Genomic DNA, 24,144 nt, shown 5'->3' with positions numbered 1-24,144 from the left:
GCAGGGGAGCAGTTAGGTGTCAATAAGGCTGGCAGGGTAGTGGTTAGGGGGTGATCAGGCTGGCAGGCAGGCAACCAGTTGGGAGCCATCAGTCCTGGATTGTGAGAGGGATGTCCGACTGCTGGTTTAGGCCCGATCCCACAGGACATCCCCCAAGGGGTACTAGATTGGAGAGGGTGCACGCTGGGCTGAAGGACACCCCCCCCTCAGTGCATGAATTTCATGGACCAGGCCTCTAGTTCAATATAATAATCTATACCAGTGGTTCTCAAACTTCAAATTTCATCAGAATCCCCTGGAGGTCTTGTTAAAAACAATTTCTGATGTAGTCTTTAGGGTTTTCTATGTACAATATCATGTCATCTGCAAATAATGACAATTTTACTTCTTCTTTTCCAATTTGGATGCCTTATTTTTCTTCTTGTCTGATTGCTATAGCTAGTACTTCCAGTACCATGTGGAACAGGAGTGGTGAAAGTGGGCATCCATGTCTTGTTCCTGTTCTTAGGGGAAATTGTTTTAGTTTTTGACCATTGAGTATGATGTTGGCTGTAGGTTAGTCATATAACAAATGGATTTGGCAATATAGCAGGATATAAAATTAACACCCAGAAATCTATATCTTTTTTATATGCCAACAATGAACTCACAGAAAGAGAAACTAAAAACACAATCCCTTTACCATTGCAACAACAAAAAAATTAAGACACCTAGGAATAAACTTAACTAAGGAGGTAAAAGATCTGTACTCAGAAAATTACAGGATGTTGAAAAAAGAGATAGAGGAAGACATAAACAAATAGGAGAATATACCATGCTCATGGATTAGTAAAATCAACATCATTAAAATGTCCATACTACCCAGAACAATCTATAGATTCAATGCAATAGCTATTAAAATACCAACAGCATATTTCACAGATCTAGAACAAACTCTCCAAAAATTCATATGGAATAAAAAAGACCCCAAATAGTCACAGCAATCCTGAGAAAGAAGAACAAAGTTGGAGGGATTACAATACCAGATATCAAGCTATATTACAAAGCCACTGTTCTTAAAACTGCCCGGTACTGGCACAAGAACAGACATATAGATCAATGGAACAGAAATGAGAACCCAGAAATCAACCCAAGCCATTATGCTCAATTAGTATTTGACAAAGGAGGCAAGAGCATACAATGGAGTCAAGACAGTCTCTTCAATAAATGGTGTTGGGAAAATTGGACAGATACATGCAAACAAATGAAACTAGACCACCAACTTACACCATTCACAAAAATAAACTCAAAATGGATAAAGGACTTAAATGTAAGACGGGAAACCATAAAACTCTTAGAAGAATCCATAGGCAGCAAAATAGCAGACATATGTTGTAGCAATATCTTAACTGATACAGCCCGTAGGACAATGGAAACTAAGAAGAAAATAAACAAATGGGACTACATCAAAATAAAAAGCTTCTGCACAGTAAAATAAACCATCAACAAAACAACAAGAAAGGCCACTGCATGGGAGAACATATTTTCCAATGTTATCTCCTCCGATAAGGGTTTAATCTCTAAAATTTACAGGGAACTCATATATCTTAACAAATGGAAGGTAAGCAATCCAATAAAAAAGTGGACAAAGGACCTAACTAGACCCCTTATGAAAGAGGACATACAGAAAGCCAAGAGACATATGAAAACATGCTCAAAGTCACTAATCATCCTAGAGATGCAAATCAAAATGACAATGAGGTACCATCTCACACCTGTCAGAATGGCTATCATCAACAAATCAACAAACAAGTGCTAGTGAGTATGAGGAGAAAAAGGAACCCTCTTTCATTGCTGGTGGGTATGCAGACTGGTGCAGCCACTGGAGAACAGTATGGAGTTTCCTCAAAAAATTAAAAATGGAACTCCCATTTGACCCAGTAATCCCACTTCTAGGAATATATCCCAAGAAATCAGACACAACAATCAGAAAGGACATATGCACCCCTATGTTCATAGCAGCACAATTTACAATAGCTAAGATTTGGAAACAGCCTAAGTGCCCATCAGCAGATGAGTGGATTAGAAAACTGTGGTACATCTACACAATGGAATACTAAGCTGCTATAAAAAAGAAGGAATTCTTACCATTTGCAACAGCATGGATGGAACTGCAGAGCATTATGCTAAGCGAAATAAGCCAGTCAGAGAATGATAAATATCACATGATCTCACTCATATGTGGAATATAATGAACAACATAAACTGATGAACTAAAATAGATCCAGAGATAGAGAAGCATTGATCAGACCATCCAACTTCAAGGGGAAGGTGTGTGTGCGCGTATGTGTGTGTGTGTATGTGTGTGTGTGTGTGTGTGTGAGAGAGAGAGAGAGAGAGAGAGAGAGGGGGGTGGGGTGGGTGGGTGGGTGAGAGATCAACCAAAGGACTTGTATGCATGCATATAAGCATAACTCATAGACACAGTCAGCAGGAGGGGTGAGGGCATGTGTTGTATGTGTGTGTGGGGGGGTGAAAAGGAGTGGGAAGAGGTTAATGGGGGGAAAGGATACTTTAAACAATAAATAATAACAATAATAATAATAATAATAATAATAATAAGCAATTGCTGGCCATACTCCCCAGAGTCTCTGAATCGGTGGGCCTGACACTTTCCCTTTCTAAAAGGCTCCCAGAGATGATGCCATTGGTCCAGGGACCACAGTTTAAAAATCACTCACATTTTTAAAACATTTGGCATTTTGGTGTCATTGTTGGTATCTATTTGGTATCTATGATTAAAAACTTGAGCCCACATTTTCTGAAATCTAGGCACAATTTAGATCTGAAAATTCTGGACATAAAGATAACAAAATATTTTGAAGGTGGATGGAAAATAACAGAGTTTAAAGTAATCTGGACAAAAGCTGGAATAAAATAATTTATTATGGAAACCAACTGACCTTAATTTCTAGTAGATGACATGACCAGTCAGGCATTACATCAAGCAAAAGTCATTCCTAAATGCTGCCCAGCTGCATTAGCAAAGTTCACCAGGCCAAAGCAATCGAGCACACAAATTCCTAGGTGCCTTTCTACCTCTGCCTAAAAGAACAAAGTGGCTTCTGTCTGCCAAGAGGATGGGCACCTCTGAGGAAGAACAAGGCAACAGTTCAGCAAAACCTGGCTAATCGGAATCATCATCAAGAGGAGAGTGTAATTAAAAGGATCTGCTGATCTCCAGGTACAATGCCTTGTTACTTTGTAATAATTTGATAATACCAATCCATTTAATTCAAGTAAGAATACCAGTAATTCAACAATAGAAAAGGGTAGTATTAATTAGCCATGAAAAAAAGAGGAAATTCTATTTGCTACCACATGGGTGGACCTTGAGGGTGGCATGTTAAGTGAAATAAGTCAGAGAAAGACAAATACAGTATGATCTCATTTATATGTATAATCCAAAACAGAACAAAACCAAACTCAAAGAAAAAGAGGTCAGATTTGAGGTTAACGTTGGTAAGGGGAATTGGATCAAGGTGGTCAAAAGTTACAAACTTCCAGTGAAAAGACAAATACGTAAATACTGGGGATGTAATGTACAACATGATGACTACAGTTAACATTGCTGTACTTATATATTAAAGTTAAGAGCGTAGATTCTAAGAGTTCTCATCAGAAAAATATACTTTTTACTTTTTATTTTTTATATCTGTATGAGATGATGGAAGTTAACTAAACTTGTTGTGGTAATCATTTCAAGCTACATGTAAGCCCAATTATTGTGCTGTACACCTTGGACTTATACAGAGCTGTACCTCAATTCTATCTCAATAACACTGGAAAAATAAGAAGCTAGGAAAGGCTCTGAGTTGAGTTTTATAGTGCCACAGCTCAGCACCCTACTGGCTTTTTCTAGACTTGCCCCAGTGAATGGTTGTTCATTGATAAACCATCCCATTGCCCTCATCTGCCCTTAAGACATAACCACTGATGAAATGAGAATGTTTCGTATTTTAACAACTGAGACTGTCTGATGACAGAAACTTCATTATAAACTACATAAAATATCTCCTCTGACTGGATATCAATATGCATATAGAGAGAAGGGAACACTTGGATGTTGTGCTCCCCATACCCACACCCACACCCCATAAAGATCAGAGCCCTGGGAAAGGGCTAACTGACAAGCCTTCCCACACTCCCACTCACAGTCTGGAACCCTGGGGGTGATTTGTCCCTGTGGGGACAGGAGAGGAGAAGGGGGAGATGATCAGAAGCACTATCAAGGGTGTTGCTAACAGTTGAACAAGTAGGGCAAGGGAACTGGGCCTCAGTGGCAGCTATAAACTCACCTAAGGAACAGCAGGAGGGTCTCCAAGCACTTGGGGATTGAAGGAGGTAATAGCCCATCATCTGGATGCCCGATGAGACATTAAGGGAGAAAAGCATCCAGGGTTTTAACATCCACAATAGGTCCCTTTTTCCTACCACCTGGGTGAAAAGAATTGCCTCAGTCTTATCTAAAGGGAATATCCCTGAGGTTTTAGATTTAAAAGGAAGAAAGAAGTGTTTCTTATTGTGCCACATCCTATGCTAGCATTAAATAATATTACCTTCTCATCTAATCCATTTGCATATGTTTTATTACTCTCATTTTATAGATGGAGAACTGAGGCTCAGAGTGTTGAACTTCCCCAAAGTTAGTGACAGGAGCAGAATTTGAACTCAGAACTGAAGAGTTCAAACTCTGTGCTTATTTCTACCATGCTGCCTCAGCATTAGAAACATTTCAAAGTCCAGAACCAAAAACGATAAGCTCTCTTTACTTCTCGGGCTAATAGGTACAGGTAAGTCCCACTTGCCTTTGGCAGGAAATTCATATTTATGTGCTGGCTGTCCCAAGAGATTTGCATTTTAATTTGACTACTGGAGTCTGGGAAGGGAGCTGAAATAGAGGAAATGACTGAAATGGGGGAGTTACTGATGATGTCATAATTCGAGAGGAAGGGAAGGGGGGCTGCTCAGGTTGTTGGGCAATCAATTTCTAGGTCTGCTTCTGCAGAAGGAGCTGCGGGGAGAACCTCAGCGAGATATTCTTTAAAGAAATAGGCTGTTCTCCAGCGGAGTCAAGGCAGGTAACCTTCTAGGCCCTAGAATCTAGGGCATCCAGAGGAAAAGAGGCAACTGATCCGGGTCCAGAGCATCTTCAGGGTGAGCACTGGATTTAATTCAGCGGTAATGAGTAATCATCATGTTTGGCTGGTCTTTGGACTTTAAATGACCCTGCAGGGCCAACTGCTCTGAAAAACCATCCAGCTTTCTGCGGGTGCCGACTAAGCAACCACTGCTCCCCACCTGTCCAAAAGGTCTCTTCTCGCATCCATCTGTGCTGGAAAGTCGGCAAGTAAATGAAAAGTGTCCACAGTGATCTGGCAGCCTCACTTTATGAATGCTGCCTCACCTTTAGGAGTTCACATATGAGGCCTAATTGTTACAAGATTTAGTTTTGAAAAGTGAGAGTTATAAAGCATTTGATCAAAATTGCTGAAATAAATTAACAGGTGTTTCCTACACATACAATAAAAATTCAATCTCATGGGGCAGGCTACTTCTATCTGGAGGATCCGAATGGTTTCTTATCTGTCATATGTTTAATGTGAATTCAAATATATGTGGCAATCCTTAAATTAAAGCAAATTAAATACGTTATAACATATAAATCAAATGGGAGAACTCTAAGAATTATAAACTTTCAAGTTGTTAATATCGGGATGTATTTGAAAAGCTCTTATTTGGGGTGTTAAAAAGCAAAAAGGGCCCTGGCTGGATAGCTCAGTTGGATAGAGCATTGTGGATTTGATCCCTGGTCAGAGCATATACAAATAGAAGAATCAACCAATGAGTGCATAAATAAGTGGAGCAACAAATTGGTTTCTCATTCTCTCTCTTTCTCTCTCTCTCTCTCTCCATTCTTCTCTAATTTTTTTTTAAAAAGTAAAAAAATACAAACTATCGATTAGTTATTTTGTTTAAAATTCATTAAATGGCATTGCACAGCAATGCTGATTTAAAAATAAGATATGCTAATTTATGTACTGATAGTAGAATAAATGCAAACAGGAAATGATGCAAAATGGGTGAGTCTACCCTGGGCTTTGTCACTCCCTGGTTTATCAGCATTAATAATAGAGTGTAATTTAAAATGAAATGATTTCCTCAGCAGATAGTGCACAGCTCCCTGTGGCTGAAGAACAGAAAGGAGATTAGTTCTCTGAAGGTTGTATCTTGCTTTGCCATCTCTTAGGCAGGGTCCCTGTTCTTGTTTTAAACCTCTGTTCATATGCAGAGTCCGCTGCCTGGGAGAGTTAAGCACAGGCTACACTTCCACAGTGAGCTCTGCCCAATAGGAATTCAGGTGAAATTGTAACCCGGGCCTGGCTTCCCAGGAGCCCCCCTTAGGGAGGGATGACAGGACCCTTGGTTTCTATGGAAGGTAAATCCCAGATGAAGAACATGAGGAAATCTCATTTTGGGGATATAGAGTGCATTTCCTTCACTAGTCTCAACTGAGTGCGTGTCTTGTGAGGAGAATCACTTCTCATTCCTCAGGGAAAAGGATTCGTATATACTTTCCACGAAGAAATTAGCCCCTGGATAGAGATACACAAACCTGCTACCAACACTGAGATCAGCCCGATCTGAGACACGTGGGGGCATCCAGCGTCTTTCTCCAAGTCCCTGGCACCCTTACAGGTGCTTCCGGAATGAACGCGAAGGGGAGAGAGCGGTGACAAGTGTCTGCCGGCTGACGTGGGAAACAGTAGATTGTAATAAGAACTTCGTTATCTTTATATCACCTCTTCATTTACTATTTTCTATGGGCACTTTCTCTGTACTTTTCCTGAAGCAACAATGATAGTGAGACTTCAGGCTAGAGTGGGCCCTTGCATGAAGGTCTGGTGTGAGGAGTGACTTGTTTGTATGCAGGTTTGCAGCTCATTGCAACAGGATTCATCTCAGGTGCCCAAGGAGCTGTCGAGAGAAGGTATTGGGGCTGCTGCCTGCACAGGGTGCTGGCAGGTGGGCAGAGACCCGGCTGTCTTTTTTTACTTTTTAAAAAAATTTAGAGAGAGAAGAATGGAGAGAGAGAGAGAGAGAGAGAGAGAGAGAGAGAGAGAGAGAGAGAGAGAGAGAGAGAGAGAGAGAATGAGAAACCAATTTGTTGTTCCACTTATTTATGCACTCATTGGTTGATTCTTGGGTATATGCTCTGACCAGGGATCAAATCCACGCTCACTGATCTGCAGCTGGAGAGAACATCAAGTGGCCATTCAGAGTTGCAGTGTGGGGACCTAATTTGAGTTGAGGCGGGGGTGGGGGGAAAGTGATGATGCGCTCGCTGGACAAGAGGCTATATGAGAGGAGACCAAGTCGAAGACGGAAGGCACCATCACAGACCAAGGGTGGCCACCCGGAACCTGGCCTCTGGGAGTGTTTGAAATGACTGCATACCCTGCACAGCATTTTCCTCCCCCCGCTCCCCCGCTCCCACACCAGCACCCTGGCAAGTGGATAGTAATTCCCAGGCACAAATACTCAAGGCCAGAGCCTCAAACACTCAGATTGATATAAAGTGACCAGCTGATTCACTGTAAGCAATTCGTTATGTGGAAGGAAAGGAAGATGCCAAGGGACTGAAAAGGCCTAGTATCCCAACTCAAAAACAACAAGAATCCGGAGAAACAGGAGAGAGAAACATGGGGAGGACAGGGACAAGAGACACCCCCTCCTGCCTCTCCCACACCCACAGTGATGGAAGAGGCCAAGAAGCTGGTGAGCAAGTGAAGGATGAGGCTTGGCGATGAAGAAAACAGGCCACGAGCCTGGAAGCCACTTCATCCGTGTGACTCCCTAAAAGTCCCCTCTGGGATCCCCGGCAGCCTGTGTGTGTGTGTGTGTGTGTGTGTGTGCGTGTGTGTGTGTGTGTGTGTGCGTGTGTGTGTGTGTGTGTGTGTGTGTGTCTGTAAATGAGTGCAGGAGAATGTAAGGACAACAGGAAAGGAAGAACAAAGAACTCCCTTCTAGCTCTTCGAAAATTATCATTTTATAATAGATGAATATGGGATAAAAAATTTTAATTTTTAAACCAAACTTTAACCTGTTCACTGTACATTTACTCCTATAATGTACCTTACTAAAAATGCTCTTGAAAAAGTCCTTTTTCAGAGTTGGGAGCTCAGCTAGTTTAAGAACCACACAAGCTTATTAGATAAATATTTTTATATTTTTCCCCTAAAATGTATTACCAGTGAATTTACCAAAATAACACACAAAATGTCAATACTGTATGTGTTATAGCATCAGTGTTATTCAATATGTACTTATTAATCTATTGTAATGATTACTTGATCGTGAGCACGGCTTCCATGTTTCCTGACGAGGCCCTGGGGTCAGGTTTGGACAGAGACTGGACAAGGCCATAACCGGGGTCTGTGCTCAAGAATTTACATTCATCACAGACAGCACCCACACACTGCTTTCGGGCAGAAAACCTGTTTTCTTATTTGTCCCTCTCACAGAACTAGCCTGCAGGAAGCGTTCTGGGTACCCGGGTTTCTGAGGAACCCCTTTTATGCGGACTTAGGGCCACCTGCCCGTTGCATGCTGTTTGCCTGTAGCTGCTTCTCCTCTTAAGCTGGACTCACCTAGAGCCACGTCCACAAATTACCACATGTGGGGAGGCAGGTTCCTCTAAATGACTTCATGATCATCTTGGTATTTTATGAGATTACCAAAAGCAATTTGATTTTGGCCCTGGGCACATACAAAGCCAACAATAATAATGATGTCACAGGAAAAGGCATTTTTCATGTTTCTAAGAAAACTCCTGGGGATGGGACTATAAATAAGAAGTGAAGGGAAAACCTCTGCCTTGAGGAAAATATCCGAGATTTCTGCGCAGATAATGTTCCTTGTTGTAATTTTAAAAGTACTTCTTTTTTTTCTTTGCTATGTTGAAATGCTGTCCTTTCAAAACAAACAATAGGCACCTGTTACAAGCTGTGTCTTCCTGAAAGCAGGTGGAAGCTTACATTGGAGACGATCCCCACTCCACTGCATCCGCTGAGGACTCGGGACGCTGAGCTCCGGAGGAGAGGCTGAGCCTGCCTTGGTGGGCTGTAACTAGCCAGGAAACCAGGGGCAGTGTGTGATTCAGCACGCCACGGACATGGGCATGTAGAAAGTTAAATTCACAAAGAAAAACAAAGGTATCCTTTATAGTTCTGAAATAGGAGTAATTATCAAAACGAATACTGCAGAGATTCTTATACCCAGGACAGCTTATATTTATAATCTCCCCTCCCACATCCAAATCTTAAAACCCCTGATCCATTCTGGTACCTCGGTCACACTGCTTTGGTTATAAAGTAAAACTGTATATTTCCCCTCCCTAAGTAGTGAGGCGCTAGGGTGGGGATGAACTGAATGCCAATGGATTAGATCACCCTCAAAAGGCCGCCATGAGAACTCAGAGTGAATTTCTTATGCTTCCTAGCCTTTCCCCAATGATGAGGGTGACTCAGCAAGTGAAGGTGTAACAAGGGCTTTGTTCTGGACCCCATCCTGGAGCCACGGCTGTTTCCTTTCCCAAGGCTGGGAAACATTTTCTCCTGGTGAGCTGTTAGTTAGAGTTTACAGAATGCTGCCGCCCTGTAACGGGGGCAGCTCATCAATCATGGTGCTTTTCTGAATCACATCTAGAACCACTGATACCCACTATGCAAAAAACACCAAGACCTGACGTTTTTGTTTTCCAATTATACTCAGGGCATACTAGGCTTCATCATACGTTGTAGAGTAAGAATTAAAATGCCTAATTGATTGTAACTAAGCAAACTGAAGCCTTTTGATTAATCAAGCCAGCCAGCTTTCAGTTTCTGACATCAAAATTTATACTCCTATTGAAAAAAAAAGCAAGGCCGTGGCTACATAACATTAAACCAACGTACAATTAACAGCACTTTGTTCTAATTATCTTTGGGCACAATTAATGATGGCCCACAGCTAATTTTTCTTCTTTGATCGCTCCTGGAGTATTTATGGAGATCAGACCTTGATGCATTGGCCTTCTATAAGATCTGGGGTTTTCTTACAAGTTCCCACACAAATCAGAGCCAGGCAAAGTAACATATTTATGCAGATTAATTCTTGACATTGGCTTTTTCTAACACGTGAGGTGTAGCTAACAAGCTCCCACGCACATCTGGCCCGGCCACGCAGAGCCGGCACAGGCCCCGCACCCTCCCTGCCACTACCTCACACAGCACAGAGCTTTCTCCTTTCCCCTCAGCAGTCGCTCATAACTGATAAAAAGGTCATTCTCGATTGAACAAGCGTCGGGGGGCTGGAAGGCCAAAAGGGCTGCTGTAAAACGGCCTTGTGGCTGCTAACAAAACCCAGGGTAAGAGGAATCCGCAGCTGCCTGTCACTGTTGGGAAACCTAAGCTGCAGGCAGGTTCCATTCCCTCACATCAGTGGTGAAGAGATGGCAGAAATCCCGCCAGGGCTGATCAAAGGCTATTGGTGATTGGTAGGACTTCAATTTATGGAATATACATATTTTTTCTACGCTCCGAAGGAGTTTCTTCTGAAGTCGATGGGGGCCTGACATATTCCCTCCGTGGCTCAGGTCTGCTGCACCACCCCTTGGCGTGACTGTCTGGCCACGTTATTTACTGGTAGGCTGTAAGGATGGGCACAAGCACCCCTCGGAGCTGCAGCTCCAGGGTGCTGTGGAAAGCCCGGGGGGCTGTCGGTTAAGATCATCTCTAAACAGATTAGAGGCGTGATTATACACTCTGTGAGTTTCAACGACAAAAGCTGTTAGCTCTTTCTCTCCATGTGTTGGATAGATGGGGAGGCTCATGCTCATGCTCAGGCTCATAGATGGGGAGGCCAAGCCTTTCAGGTTCGCTTTCGCATGGGTACTCCAGGCCCCAGGCTGACCACGTCCAGTGGCTCCATGAGGCTGCTGCCAGCTTGGCTGCTTTGCTCCTCTGCCTTTCCTCTCACTGCTCACCCTGAAAATGTGCATGAAGCCGCAAATGGTACATTCTTATTGCCTTGCCTCCTCCAAAAATATCTCTGTTTGGCACTCCATGACCCTTGCACATACATTTTAATTTTTAAAAATGTTAATGTGCATTGTTTTTATGATGTAAATTAGCATATGTTTGTCTTCCCTCCAACAATGTGTCTCAAGGGCAGAGAAATCCTCTGTGGATCTTTGTAACTCCAGCACCCAGCAGGAGCCGGGCTTAGAAATGGCCAAGAAGGGAGAAGGGAAGGAGTAGAGGAAAAGGGTGGGGGGTCATGAGGGAGGCAGGGAGGGAAGGAGGGAGAGAGGGAGGGAGGAGAGAAAAGAGAAGAGAAGAGAAGAGAAGAGAAGAGAAGAGAAGAGAAGAGAAGAGAAGAGAAGAGAAGAGAAAAAGAAGACATCACAGAAGAAAAAGAAAAGATAACATCTAAGTAGCATCCTACCTTTATGAATGGATGCTACCTAGATGTTATATGACATTTAAATAACTAAAACCCAGTAACTATGGTAAATCATGGAACTGATGGGACTGTCAGGGGTGATGCTCCAGCCTCCAGTGGCCAAGATGCAAGCTTGTGCCTGGCATCCTTGCTGCAGTCTAGTACTTTGGACGGAACCACAAGGAAATAGATACAACCTTTTCACTGCTGATCAGTGGGTACAGAATTAGAAGCTCCTGGTTGGCAACTTTGCCAACGCATAGAGAGAGCCTGCCTAAGAATGACACCAACGTAGAGGAGAGCAAAGCTGCAAGACAGAAAAGGCCCCCTGACTTGGTCTGAACCATTGCATTAATCCATGACTTCATCCATTGTTATACTGTAATTTCTAGTTATATGACCGCTCTTTGTTATGTTAAAGTCAATCTGAATAGGACATCCTTGACTTGCCATAAAAAGAGCAATCACAGTACCTTGACAAAGTAGCAAGACTGCCTGCATTGTAAAGTTTTCTCAAGGACTTAGATCTTTGAAATACATAGTTTCTGCAGCCCATGTCGCCCCTCCCCCCTCCTATCATTATCTCCTATATTGAGCAGAAATGGCGGCTCCATAGAGGGTGGTTTGGGTGCTTTGCCCCTAACTGTGCTGCCCCATCAGAGGCATTCCTGGCATTCTTAGTTTTGGAGAGCCATTGGATCTTAATTGGGTAAGAAGAAAACTAACTGCCTACCTGCATAACTTAATAAAAGATCATGTTTTAAATATCTTATTTAAATATTTGTGTGTAGCCCTAGCTGGTGTGGCTCAGTGGATAGAGCGTCAGCCTGTGGACTGAAAGGTCCCAGGTTTGATTCCCGTCAAGGGCACATGCCCGGGTTGCAGGCTCCATCCCCAGTAGAGGGCATCCAGGAGGCAGCAGATCAATGATTCTCTCTCATCATTAATGTTTCTATCTCTCTCTCCCTCTCCCTTCCTCTCTGAAATCAATAAAAATATATTTAAAAACAAATAAACAAATATTTGTGTATAAAGGTTTATGGACCCCGATGCTTATCAGCATTACAATAATGAAAAAGGGTCAACAACCTTAGTAGCCAACACAAAGGGACTAAATAAATGGTACTCAGTATCCATTTGATACATTTCTACACAGCCACTAAATCCTATTTTAAGGAACACTGAGGAACATGGGGGGAATCATTTTTATATGTTAAATTAAAGAGCAAGCTACTAAACTGTATAAAGTGATATTTTGTCCTTTCCTGGTTTAATTAATTACAACAAAGGATAAAAATGACTGGTAATATAAATACTAAAATGTCAATAGCATACAGTTCTGCTTGGTGTAATTACAATTTACCTATTTCCTTATATTTTCCTAATTTTCTACAAGGTGACTATTTACCACTTTTATAATCAGAAAATTGCTGGTATGAAGTTACATACTGACACAGGAAGGGATTTTTAACAACAAAAAAAGAAGAGTTTTTGTCTCTAATCCTAATGCAGTGACTGTTGCCAGGTGACCCACAGTTGGATACAAATTAATCAGGAGGATCAGGAGGAAGACATACACCTGATACTTCAAGACAGGCATGTCTGGAATTACCTGTCAGCAAGCTGTCATAGACTCTAAAGAATAGAAGGAAACCATTAAGGATTTCTATTCAGACTACCACCTGCTGATTTAGAACTTTAAGTTTTTTTATTTTTTATTTTATTTTATTTTTTTTTACATTTCCTCAGAATTGGGGAGGATAAAAGTGAGAGGAAGAACAAGCCAAGTCAATCAGGAATGCTAAGAAGTTAGACTGTTTCTCTCATCTGCGAGGAGCTGAAGCCAAACCCGGGCGTGTATCATCCCACAGCATGTCAGGGAGCCATCAGAGGCGGGCAGAAGGTGCTCTGAGCACTGCTGACTACAAGCTTTTCTCAGGCACAGAAGCTCTCTGGCATGGGCATGTGTGGGAAGGGCGTCTGCATCTACGTTTGAAGTTCAGGAGAAGTTCTACTGAAGACTGGGGGCAGAGAAAGCTGAGATTAAACTGAACTGAGCTAGACCGCAGGTGTTGGAGAAGCTATGAATACCCCTCTTAGTGACGTCTCCTGGCTCTCAACCCTGGTTGTGTACCAGAATCACTTGCATTTTATTTTTTATTTTTTTATTAGAGACGGGGTCTCGCTATGTTGCCCAGGCTGGAGTGCAGTGGCTATTCACAGGCGCGATCCCACTACTGATCAGCACGGGAGCTTTGACCTGCTCCGTCTCCGACCTGGGCCGGTTCACCCCTCCTTAGGCAACCTGGTGGCCCCCCGCTCCCGGGAGGTCACCATATTGATGCCGAACTTAGTGCGGACACCCGATCGGCATAGCGCACTACAGCCCAGAACTCCTGGGCTCAAGCGATCCTCCAGCCTCAGCCTCCCGAGTAGCTGGGACTACAGGCGCGCGCCACGCATTTTTTTTTTTTTTTATGAAAACACACTTGGTCCTCCATCTTGGAGCTAGAGACTTGGATTTTCCCAGGTTGTCTTCAGGCATCTTAATTTCTAGAAGTTCTGTTTCATCCCTCTTGTCTGCTCGTATATTTCACTAGTGCGTTTATATGTCTTTCTCCTGTATATTGGATTTCTCCCTTTCCACGGATCACTCACATCAGTACACTAGTATGCCCTAATGTCTCCTGTCTTTGTAAAAGAGCTTCTCTTGCGTTATGTCTTTCTTCAGGTATTGTTCAGGACGGTGAAAAGCTGGGAAAATTCCAGGGTAAGAGGAATAGGGAAACTGAGACAGGAAAGTTAAAATAAGGCCAAACAGAGTGGGCAACTTGCAGCCAGCTAGTAACTAACAAGCCATTATCTTCCCCAGGCAAGGGCACTTGAGAGCAAATGGTGAAAATCATCCCTAAGGAGAGAATGCAGGAAAGTAGGGGCGGAGGGGAAAGGAAAAAAGGGCAGTTTTACTTATTGTTTTTACTCCCTATCAGAGAAGCTAGAAGTCTCGAGGCTTGGCAAAATAAAATTGCCAGGTGCTTCTCATGAATTCAGGGAAGGGACCTTGGGAATTCAACTATACCAAGATATTCAAGGGAGGAATTTTGAAACCTATAGACAGGAGGGTATATAACACCTTAAATCCCCACCCAACTCACTCTTCAGATTAGCTGAGAGGCCATCTGCACTTCATAAGCCAAACATATAGATTTGCTTGTCTTCCTTCTTTAATAAATGTGCATGCTTTAATTTTAAATAAATTGCCTTTATCACAATGCAATCATCTGGCGTAACTCATTTAAGTTCATTTATACAAGCAGGATAAGAACTGAGGTGGTGGCAGCCTTCGGACTCAGGGGGCTGTCTGATAACACCTTTTCTGGGGTCCTTGGTCTGCCAGTAACAGCATGACTTTCCCCATATCAGTTCAACCGTAGGAAAACTCCTCAAATTGCTGCCTGTACGTGCTGTCTCCAACCTTCCTACCCACTTCAAGCAGAAATGGTTGTTCTCAGGCTTTCAGCTGACCCATTCCTTCTGAGCCAGTGAGGAATTCTGTGCTTTGTATTTCTTATTCTTTTAGCAGCATTCCGCAAGGCTGCCTTTGAAACACTTTCTTCTGCAGGCTTCTCTGACGCCTCCACCTTTCTGATTTCCCTGCCACCATAGGAACTACTTTTCCCCAGTCTCATTGGCTGGCTCTTCTTTCTCAGCCAGACCTCCACTAGAGGGCAACCAGGGGTCTGTGCTCTGCCCTCTTAAGGTCCACATTCACACTTATTTCTGATGTGGCCTTATTAAGTCCCACAACATAGGCTGTCATCAGACTCTCAAATCCATATCTCTAACCTTGACCTTGGCCTTGGATGTCGAACTGCCTATGGAGCATCATCACTTGAATGTTTAATAGGTATCTCAACATGCACCAAAAAACCACCCTGATTATTATACACTAGAGGCTAGGTACACGAATTCGTGCATGGGTGGGGTCTGGCCTGCCCACCCCGATCTGGGCCAATTGGGCCGGGCTGGTTGTGGGGAGGGGACGCGGGAGGTTGGCCAGATGGCCCCGTCCCCTGGTCGAACTCCTGGTCAAACTCCCGGTTGAAGGGACAATTTGCATATTAGCCTTTTATTACATAGGATTCCTTTCTGCAAGTCACCTCTCTTCTAAGCCTAGCCTCCCTCAGAAATTTGGTACAACCCCACACTGTCGCTAAGACAAAAATTAGAAGTCACCCCTGATTTCTCACTTTTTCTTATATTCCACATCCAATGCATCAGTAATTCCAGGTCTCACTTCTAAAATGTATTCTTACTTGACCATTTCTTACCAGCAAAGCATAGCTTAACCATACAACTGGAGTTCAAATTCTGATTCTCTTATTTACTATGTGACCTTGGGCAAGTGACCCAAACTTTCTGGGGCTCAATTTCCTAATCTTTAAAATGGGTATGATAATAATCATATGTACCTCACCCACAGGGTTGTTCTAAAGATGTATGTGTATATATATTGAGTGACCAGATTATTATGACCAATTTGTAGGCAAATTAGCCATACACTGCATCGTATAGGATATGTAAGCTGAAGGCCTGTTCGAACACCTTTGCTGTCTGCAGTTACCAAGATAAAACGTCTCCAATTCACACAGGAACACAAGGACTGGACAGTTGAGCATTGGAAAAAAGTCAGTGGTCTGAGGAATCATGTTTCCAGTTGCATCATGCAGATGGCCGAGTGAGAATTTCGCAGAAACAGAATGAAAGCATGCACCCCACATGCTTGATTACAACCCTTCAAGCTGGTGAGGGCAGTGTATGGTTTGGGACATATTTTCCTGGCCTGATTTGGGCCCTTTAATTCGTGTGGAACAACGTCTGAATAGCACAACATACCTAAGTATAATTGCTGATCAAGTTCATCCTATCATGTTGATGGCATATCCCAATGGAGATGGCTTCTTCCAACAAGACAATGCGCCATGCCACGGTGCTCATATTGTGCAGGAGTGGTTTTGAGAACATGAGGGAGACTTTACCTTGCTTAGGTGGCCCCCACAATCACCAGATCTCAATCCAATTGAGCATTTGTGGGACGAAGTTAAAAGAGCCATCAGGCAGCTGGTACCACAACCATCAAATCTCACAGAACTGGACAGTGCTATTCATCAGGCATGGTGTCAGATTCCTCGCATCACCTTTCAATATCTCGTGGAGTCAATGCCAAGAAGAATCACCACAGTACTGAAGGCAAAAGGTGGCCCAACGAAGTACTGGTGGGGTGGTCATAATAATCTGGCCACTAAATATATATATAGTGCTTGGACCATCGTAAGCCCCATAGAAGGGCTTGCCAATACAGACATCATTATTCCTCACAATTCCAGGACAAAGTTCATATTTCTGTTTCTCTAATTTTCCAAGCTTTCACCATCTCTGGAATTTCACACTTGCAGTTTATTCTTGTTCTTTCTCTAGGTTTTCACTCAGCTCTTTCCTTTTTATGATTTATACTAGTGGCCTGGTGCACAGATTCATGCACATTGAAAGGAAATGAAATAGAAGATGGCCGGCAGGGTGGGACTGGGCAAGATGGGCCAGACACACCTGGGAGCCAACCGCCCTCATTCTCTCCCAGCCAGGTGCACCTGGGGCAGCACTGCAGCTCAAAGGGCATCTGTGAAGTGAGCGGGGTCCCTCCAGTAGGTGGGGTCCCTTGGCTTGGCCTGTAGGGATCGGGTCGAAACTGGCTCTCCAACATACCCCGAGGGGTCCCAGAGTGCGAGAGGGCACTCTGCAAAGTTTCTGTCATACAGGGTGTGGAATGCAAACACAAGTGTGCAATAAACCAGATTCAGAGCGACAGTGCCCCAGCAACAACATAACCCACAGGCAAAGGTAGAATTGAGTGGCCCCGCGAGGAATCAGGCTCCCTCCTCTCTTGTTCCAGGGTGCATCACCTGAGAACCGCCGCTGCCAAATCACTGCAGCTCAGCAGCTCTTGCATTGACATCTGCCCCCTGGTGGCCAGTGCACATCATACCTCTGGTGGTCAGTGCACATCATTCCAGCTCTATTCCTGGGCTTGGGCCGGTATAACAGTCGCTTAACCTTTTATATATAGACTAGAGGCCCGGTGCATGAAAATCATGCACAAGGGTGGTGGGGGGATCCATTAGCCTGGCCTGCACCCTCTCTAATCTGGGACCCCTTGGGGGATGTCCAACTGTCTCTCACAATCTGGACTACTGGCTCCTAACTGCTCGCCTGCCTAGCTGCCTGGTTACCCCTAACCCCTCTGCCTGCCTGATTGCCCCTAACTGCTCCCCTGCTGGCCTGATCGCCCCAAACTGCCTCTGCCTTGCCTTGCACCAGGACCCAGGATTCCCTCCTCCGGCCAGTCACAGGCACCCAGGACCTGGGCTTCCCTTCCTCTGGCCAGCTGCAGGCACCCAGGACCTGGCCGGCTTCCCCAGGCCGGCCGCAGCCGCAGGGGACTGTGGGCGGGTGGCTTCACCAGGGCCGCAGCCGCAGGCGCTGGTGCCTTGGACCGCTGGGCAGGCAGCTTGTCCCTCTCCCGGGCCACAGGCGCTGATGCCCAGGACCACGGGGCAGGTGGCTTGTCCCTCTCCTGGGCTGCAGCCCCAGCTGCTGGTGCCCGGGACTGCAGGGCAGGCAGCTTGCCCCTCTCCCAGGCTGCAGGCACAGCCGCTGGCACCCAAAACCACAGGGCCTGTGGCTTGTCCCTCTCCCAGGCCACAGCCCCAGCTGCTGACGCCTGGGACCGCAGGGCGGGCGGCTTGTCCCTCTCCCAGGCTGTAGCCTGGCTGGTCCCCATTCCTCTCATGAGCTTATTTGTGCCTGACTGGTTCCCATTCCTCTCTCCCCAGTGTTGAGTGTCTGAGCCATTATGGCATGACAGTGTGATGACCATTTGCATATTAGCTCTTTATTATATAGGATTGTACTCAACTTGCCCAGTATCAGAGCCCATTGGAGGTAAATACCTCTCTTGTTTCCATCCCCACTCTCCTATTACTATATCAGCTAATTTTTCATATTCAGAGGCACTTAATTGTCTATTTATTTCTTTGTTTTATTATTTATTTTATTAAATATGTATGTTGACTCTGTACACTGTGGTTGGAGTTCTAATACTAATGCCTAACAGTGTTTAGCTCATAGAAGGTATTAAATAAATATCTATCAACTACGAACTCATCATGTCATTGTGATGTGCAGCCAGGTTTGAGAATTACTATTTTAAGATACCTCATTTTAAACAGTAATTACTGATTAACAGAAATGCATACACTTAGCATTTTAATTGTTATACTTTCACGGGAAGGTGAAATTGAGTAGAAAAAGCTGTTATTTACTTTAGCACATCTAACGACCATATTTTTCTGCACAAAATAGGTTTTTCCCTATAAGAAGCCAAGTTCTTCTGACCTGAGGCTGTATCCAAGACATCAGCATCTACCTGGAGGCTGAGAAGTCCCAGGTAGTCTCAGGCCTCTTCTCCTCCTTGGCCAGAGTCTAGGAATCAGAGATGCCATGGGAGTTGAGAGTGAGGTAAGAGGATTTCATCTTGATTTCTTGTCAGGTATGAAGCTGGTCAATGAGTAGGGAGAAAGGGCTGAGAGAGATTCAGGAAAGGGACCTGGAGACAAGCAAATCCTGTATTTCAAGGAACATGCTGTGAGCAAACCTGGGCCTGAGGCCCAACCCCAGGAATAGAGAGCTGGGAAGATACAAGGTCAAGTCACTCCATCGTGGAGGTCAAATCTGAAAGACCCCTTGTGGGATGAGGTCGAAGGGAGGAGGGGGTCCTTTGATAGATGGGGCCTGCAGCATATTAAAAATGATGAGCTTTATTCTGAGTAAATAAAGTCTCTGAAATAGCAGACTGACACTCTAAATAAGAAAAAAAGAACCTAATGCTTAAAAAATTATAGAAAATGAGTTCAAGTGGCATCCATATCACCCATTGGGTCCCTTATGGCAGAAATATAAATATGCCAAATGGTTTCTCCACCAGATATCAGGATCCTAAACTAACATAATTTAGTCCCTGGGGAAGTCATTGCCGGGAGGTGAGGGTAAGTGGCCTTCTCTTCTTCATGAACAACTGAAAATTACTGAAACCGAGACACTGAGTAGAGAAAACAACTGCTAAGAAGAGAAAGAAAATATGTGTGCATGTGTGTGTATTAATATTATTTTGACTGCTGGCCCTAGAGTTCTTTTGGGGAGGTAAATGTCTTCTTTAGCAAATACTTTGGTGAGCTCTGTGAGTGGAATGGAATGACACCGTGAGTAGAATACAGAAACCCAAAAATCTCTGCTCAGTAAATGACGGGGAACTTGGCTGAGAGAGAGAGAACAAGTGGGAAAGAGCTGGCCGTGCTCTAGGGTAAAAGGCTGGGGATTGAGAAGGGCAAGCGTGAAATGTCCTGCCCTAAAGGACTTAGAGAAAACAGAGCCATCTAAAGACCAAGTTCAAAGCCCTTAGCCTTTGGAATATTCTTCTATGACCACATACCCTTTGTAGGATTGCATTTGGGAAAAAATCAAGGGCTTTGTTTTACATGAGGTTGGGAAGAAGAAAGAAGGATTTAAAGTTGAGTGCAAGTAGGAATTCAGCCCCAGAAAGGCTCATGAGAAGGAACATTCTGGAGTAGGGGTGGCACTACAATTTCCTCAGTGGGGGATACTTTGCTTGGATAAATTTACTTAATTCTCAAAGTCAGAGGCTCCTCAACTTTGGTTGTTTTAAAATATTTTCCTGATATTAATCAAGAATATGGTATTATTAGAAGTCAACTCAGCATCTCCTCTGCTTTTCCATACCTGCTTGGGACCTGTTTGGGGAGCAGGAATTAAGGTGGGCTGCTCCCCATCGCTCAGAAGACCATTCCTCTGTGCCTCCTGCAACACCCGAGGCCAAGAGGTCAGAGTACACATATATGGTTGTTTCAAAAACACGCCAATACAAGTATTTTTTTTTTTTGGTTGTTTAAAATCTTGCTGTACAACATCATAATTTGCCCAAGTAATTCTGAAGAATTCTATTTAATGCCCCTGCAATCTTCCGGAGTAACACTGTGTTGAAGTGCATAAATCTGTGTGGGTCTCTGTGGCTGGCCCTGAATGTGGTCAGTCAGAATGAACCCTCTATTTTCACACAATAATTGCTAACGTATGCAAATGGTTATACAGAAAGCACATGCAGTTAATTTTTAAAAAATAAAGTAACATGAAATTCATATAAAAATTGGATGAGACATATATATGTGTGTGGTTATATGTGTGTGTATATTGCGTATATTTAATGAAGATCTCTTTTTACTAGCTGTTCAAATAGACAACAGTAAGATATTTGGGAGCAAGGAGAGAGTACACTGAAGATTGAGCAAAGCAAAAAAGCAGCCATGTAGGTTTCTTGGTGTAAAAAAAAGAAAGAAACAAACAAACAAACAAAAAGATTGAGCGAAGCATTTTAGAAAACAAGCAGTAACACTCTGCCTAGAGGAAATTAACTTAGAAAATAAAATAGATTTGTGAATTAAAATTGTGGGGCTTAATGGCACTTAGAAATATCATCCATTACATCCAACTAATGCTGGATGTAAGCATTGTTGCCTGAAGTATAAAGATCTCTATGAAAGTACAAAAAAAAATACTGCTTCTATTTTACTCAGTATGGGCTTAAGAAATATGCATCGCCAGAGATTAATTTTTTAAATAGCTCCGGATTTGATTAAACAAAATGTTGTTCACAAAGTTTTTTCAGTGACAAATAGGTAGACTAGGAGCGTTTTTTACTGTAATCATAAGTAAAACTAACCATTTAAGTAGGTGGTTCTAGGGAAGTAAGAACTTGTAATATCTAATCATCCCCATTGTTCAATCGAGTGAAGTCATACTGAAGACAAAAAGCTCTGAGTTTCCCAAAACTCTCAAATAGAACCTCAGTGGCCCTTGAGAAGGTTTTCCCACTGTTCACAGAGACTATCTTAAAAATGAAAAAAGTATGAGAACCTTTGGGAAGAAAGGAGTGATTCCTGGCCCAAGGGGAGCTACTGAGGTTCCCTAAGCTGCCCTCTCTTCTCCCCTGTGTGAACCATTTGCTTGACCTACCTACCTGGCTGAAGTTTTCCATTCATAGTTGTTTAATTGATCATTGTGTCAGATAAATGGGAAAAAATGAGTTAAGGAATGGCAGGCAGCTTGAAGTAGGTGGACAGAAGAGCCCATATGCCAGGCACAGCTGTACAAATATTAAGTCATCGCATCCTCAGTATTTCCCTGTAAGGTAAGCTTCTATTAGCCCCATTTTTGCAGTTGAAGAAACAGAGGCACAGAGAGCCTAATTAACTTGCCCAAGGTTTCAAAACTAGAAAGTAGCACAACTGGGATTCAAACAAAACCCTGGGAATCTGGTTCCAAAGTCCATAATCTTAACAATTTTGCTTTACTATTGCTGAGGAAATTAGAGTGAAAAGAGTAGGATGCCCACTGTAGACCATGTGGTGGATTCAAGACAAGATTTCAGGAACCAACTATAGAAAACAAGACGTCTCCAATCTTATTTCTTCACCCTCCTGAAGATTTCAGAATTCTGCAGACCCAACGGGATAACTGTATTACAGAGATTCTGAAGGCCCCTTGTTCCTAGTTTAAGAAGAGGTGGGCTACCCATAGTCATTGCTTAAAAGTAATTATGTCTCAGTTCTACATGCTAACAGAAAACTCATTAAAAGAATATGAGCCCACTCATAGAAAAAGGCATCTTTACTGAATCTTTCAGCTGTATAATATCTACCAAGACCTGATAACTGGAATGTTCTTTGAGGACTGCTATACACATTCAGGAATTAACACTTGAAGTGAAGTCAAATGCCATTAAACAATAGCCCAGTGTTTTCAAACATGTTTTGGAAGATTGTCATGGTTCAAAAACCTCCCTCAAGCACCCATTAGCGAAGCTTCACCTCTACTTTCATGTTTTACACAGTGAACTTCTGCATGTTTTTTGGGGGGAAATAATGGCTCTGCTTAAAAAAATTTTTTTTTTCTTTTACAATCATCCTTACATAGTATTGGATATTTATTAATTCACTCATTCATTCATTACATTAGGTATTGGGTAAATGAAGTGAAATATTGAACAGCCTCTTCCTTTTATATTAGGGGACCTGATCCAGTGTGAAGGCTGAATCGAATTTAAAGTGAATCATTGTCCGGTGCACTCTTTGTGAGGTAATGCAATCTCAGTCACTAGGGCCTAGTGACTAGGCCATGAGTCTGAGCACTGCAGACGATGACAGCTAATCACTGACAGAGGAATCACAATGGGAGAGACTGGATCCTATTAGTCTAGGGATCTGAGAATTGAGAAGGGAATGTTTATACTCATTCAAAACCAGTGCCAATAAAAGAAGCAGAGCACTGTTTTTCTTTAAATGTGTAAAAATGGTCTCCTTTCTTACCTCTAGAGCTTTGAGTCTTTCCAACAGCAGTTTGGTCTTTTCTTTGCCCTCGTCTGCACTGCTGCTTTCGCTCCTCGAATCTTCATCGACCGCCATGTGAAGATCTTCCAAAGCTTCTTTGTGTTTTCTCTCATCTTCTGACAGCGTTTCCTGGAGCAACAGAGAATTCTTGTTGGCAATAACCCCCGCTGACAAATAAGCACGAGTCTACGGGTGGACATTATGGAATCTCCCTACTGCTTTTGCATTCTTTCTGTGGCTGAGGCAGAGATTTGTTTTGCTAAACAAATTCTGAGTGTGCTTATATTAGTAATCACAGTAAACATTTTTTAATGAATCCTGGAAGGTCCAAGCCATTGGGTCACCACCTCTGGATACGCACATCCTCTGCCCAGCCGGAGAAGTGGCCTAGCCAACAAAGCCTGGAGTCCTGCGGTTCATCCATTTCTATCTGCACCATGGAACTCAGCTGTGCTTTAAACCTTCATCCCTTGATTTCTGAACAGCTGAGCTCCTCAAAAAAGAATTATTAAATTCATTGGACAGAAAGCCATTTAATTAACTTTAACTTAAAGGAACTATTTGAGAAAAATCAATATGATAGTGAATTCTTAGAAATCAGAATTCTATGTGGAAACCAATGAGTTCCTTTGGCTCAGAAATGACACAGCTCTTAAGGACCCCTTCCTCCCTTTTCTAGCACTTCAGGATACACAGTACAGCCTTGAGGCAGACAGAAAATGTGGTTATCTTGTCTTACCTCCCTGCTGGAAGCACCTCACTCAACCTTGTCCCTGGCAGTTTGGGGAAGCTGGGAAGTGTTCATTTGAGCCTCACCACTGGCTCTTGTTTTCAAGGGAAAAAAGAAATGTCAGGAGAATATCATATGAAAAAAAAAATGTCATCAATTTTGTAGGTACATCTGGACCCTGATGCTACCAAACATCATTACACTGATTTTCAGCACAATGCTGCAGAAATCCTTGTCTAAATACAGCTGGCTGACAACTATGGGCTAAAGGAATTATCAATGATCAGTGACTCCTTTATATTCAGCACTAATCTAAGATCATTTGAAAATACAAAAGCAAAAGAGATATGATCCTTAACCTCTAGGCATTATACA

The 24,144-nt window shown here is 43.1% G+C and overlaps 1 protein-coding gene across 5 annotated transcripts in view; it reads right to left on the bottom strand.

Moving 5' to 3' along the window:
- The window catches only part of NCKAP5 (NCK associated protein 5), a 965,452-nt gene that overhangs the window by 273,118 nt on the left and 668,190 nt on the right, over positions 1 to 24,144 (bottom strand). For all 5 annotated transcript variants that reach the window (XM_079782414.1, XM_079782415.1, XM_079782418.1 and 2 more), the window contains one exon: positions 23,019 to 23,168. In XM_079782414.1, the coding sequence (XP_079638540.1) occupies positions 23,019 to 23,168 (150 nt within the window). The remainder of the gene's footprint in view (positions 1 to 23,018; positions 23,169 to 24,144) is intronic.

This window comes from Cnephaeus nilssonii (genome assembly GCF_951640355.1).
Source record: "Cnephaeus nilssonii genome assembly, chromosome: 10".
Classification (NCBI taxonomy): domain Eukaryota; kingdom Metazoa; phylum Chordata; class Mammalia; order Chiroptera; family Vespertilionidae; genus Cnephaeus; species Cnephaeus nilssonii.
The sequence above is the reverse complement of the archived record's forward strand: the minus strand, read 5'-3'. Positions and strand labels throughout refer to the sequence as shown.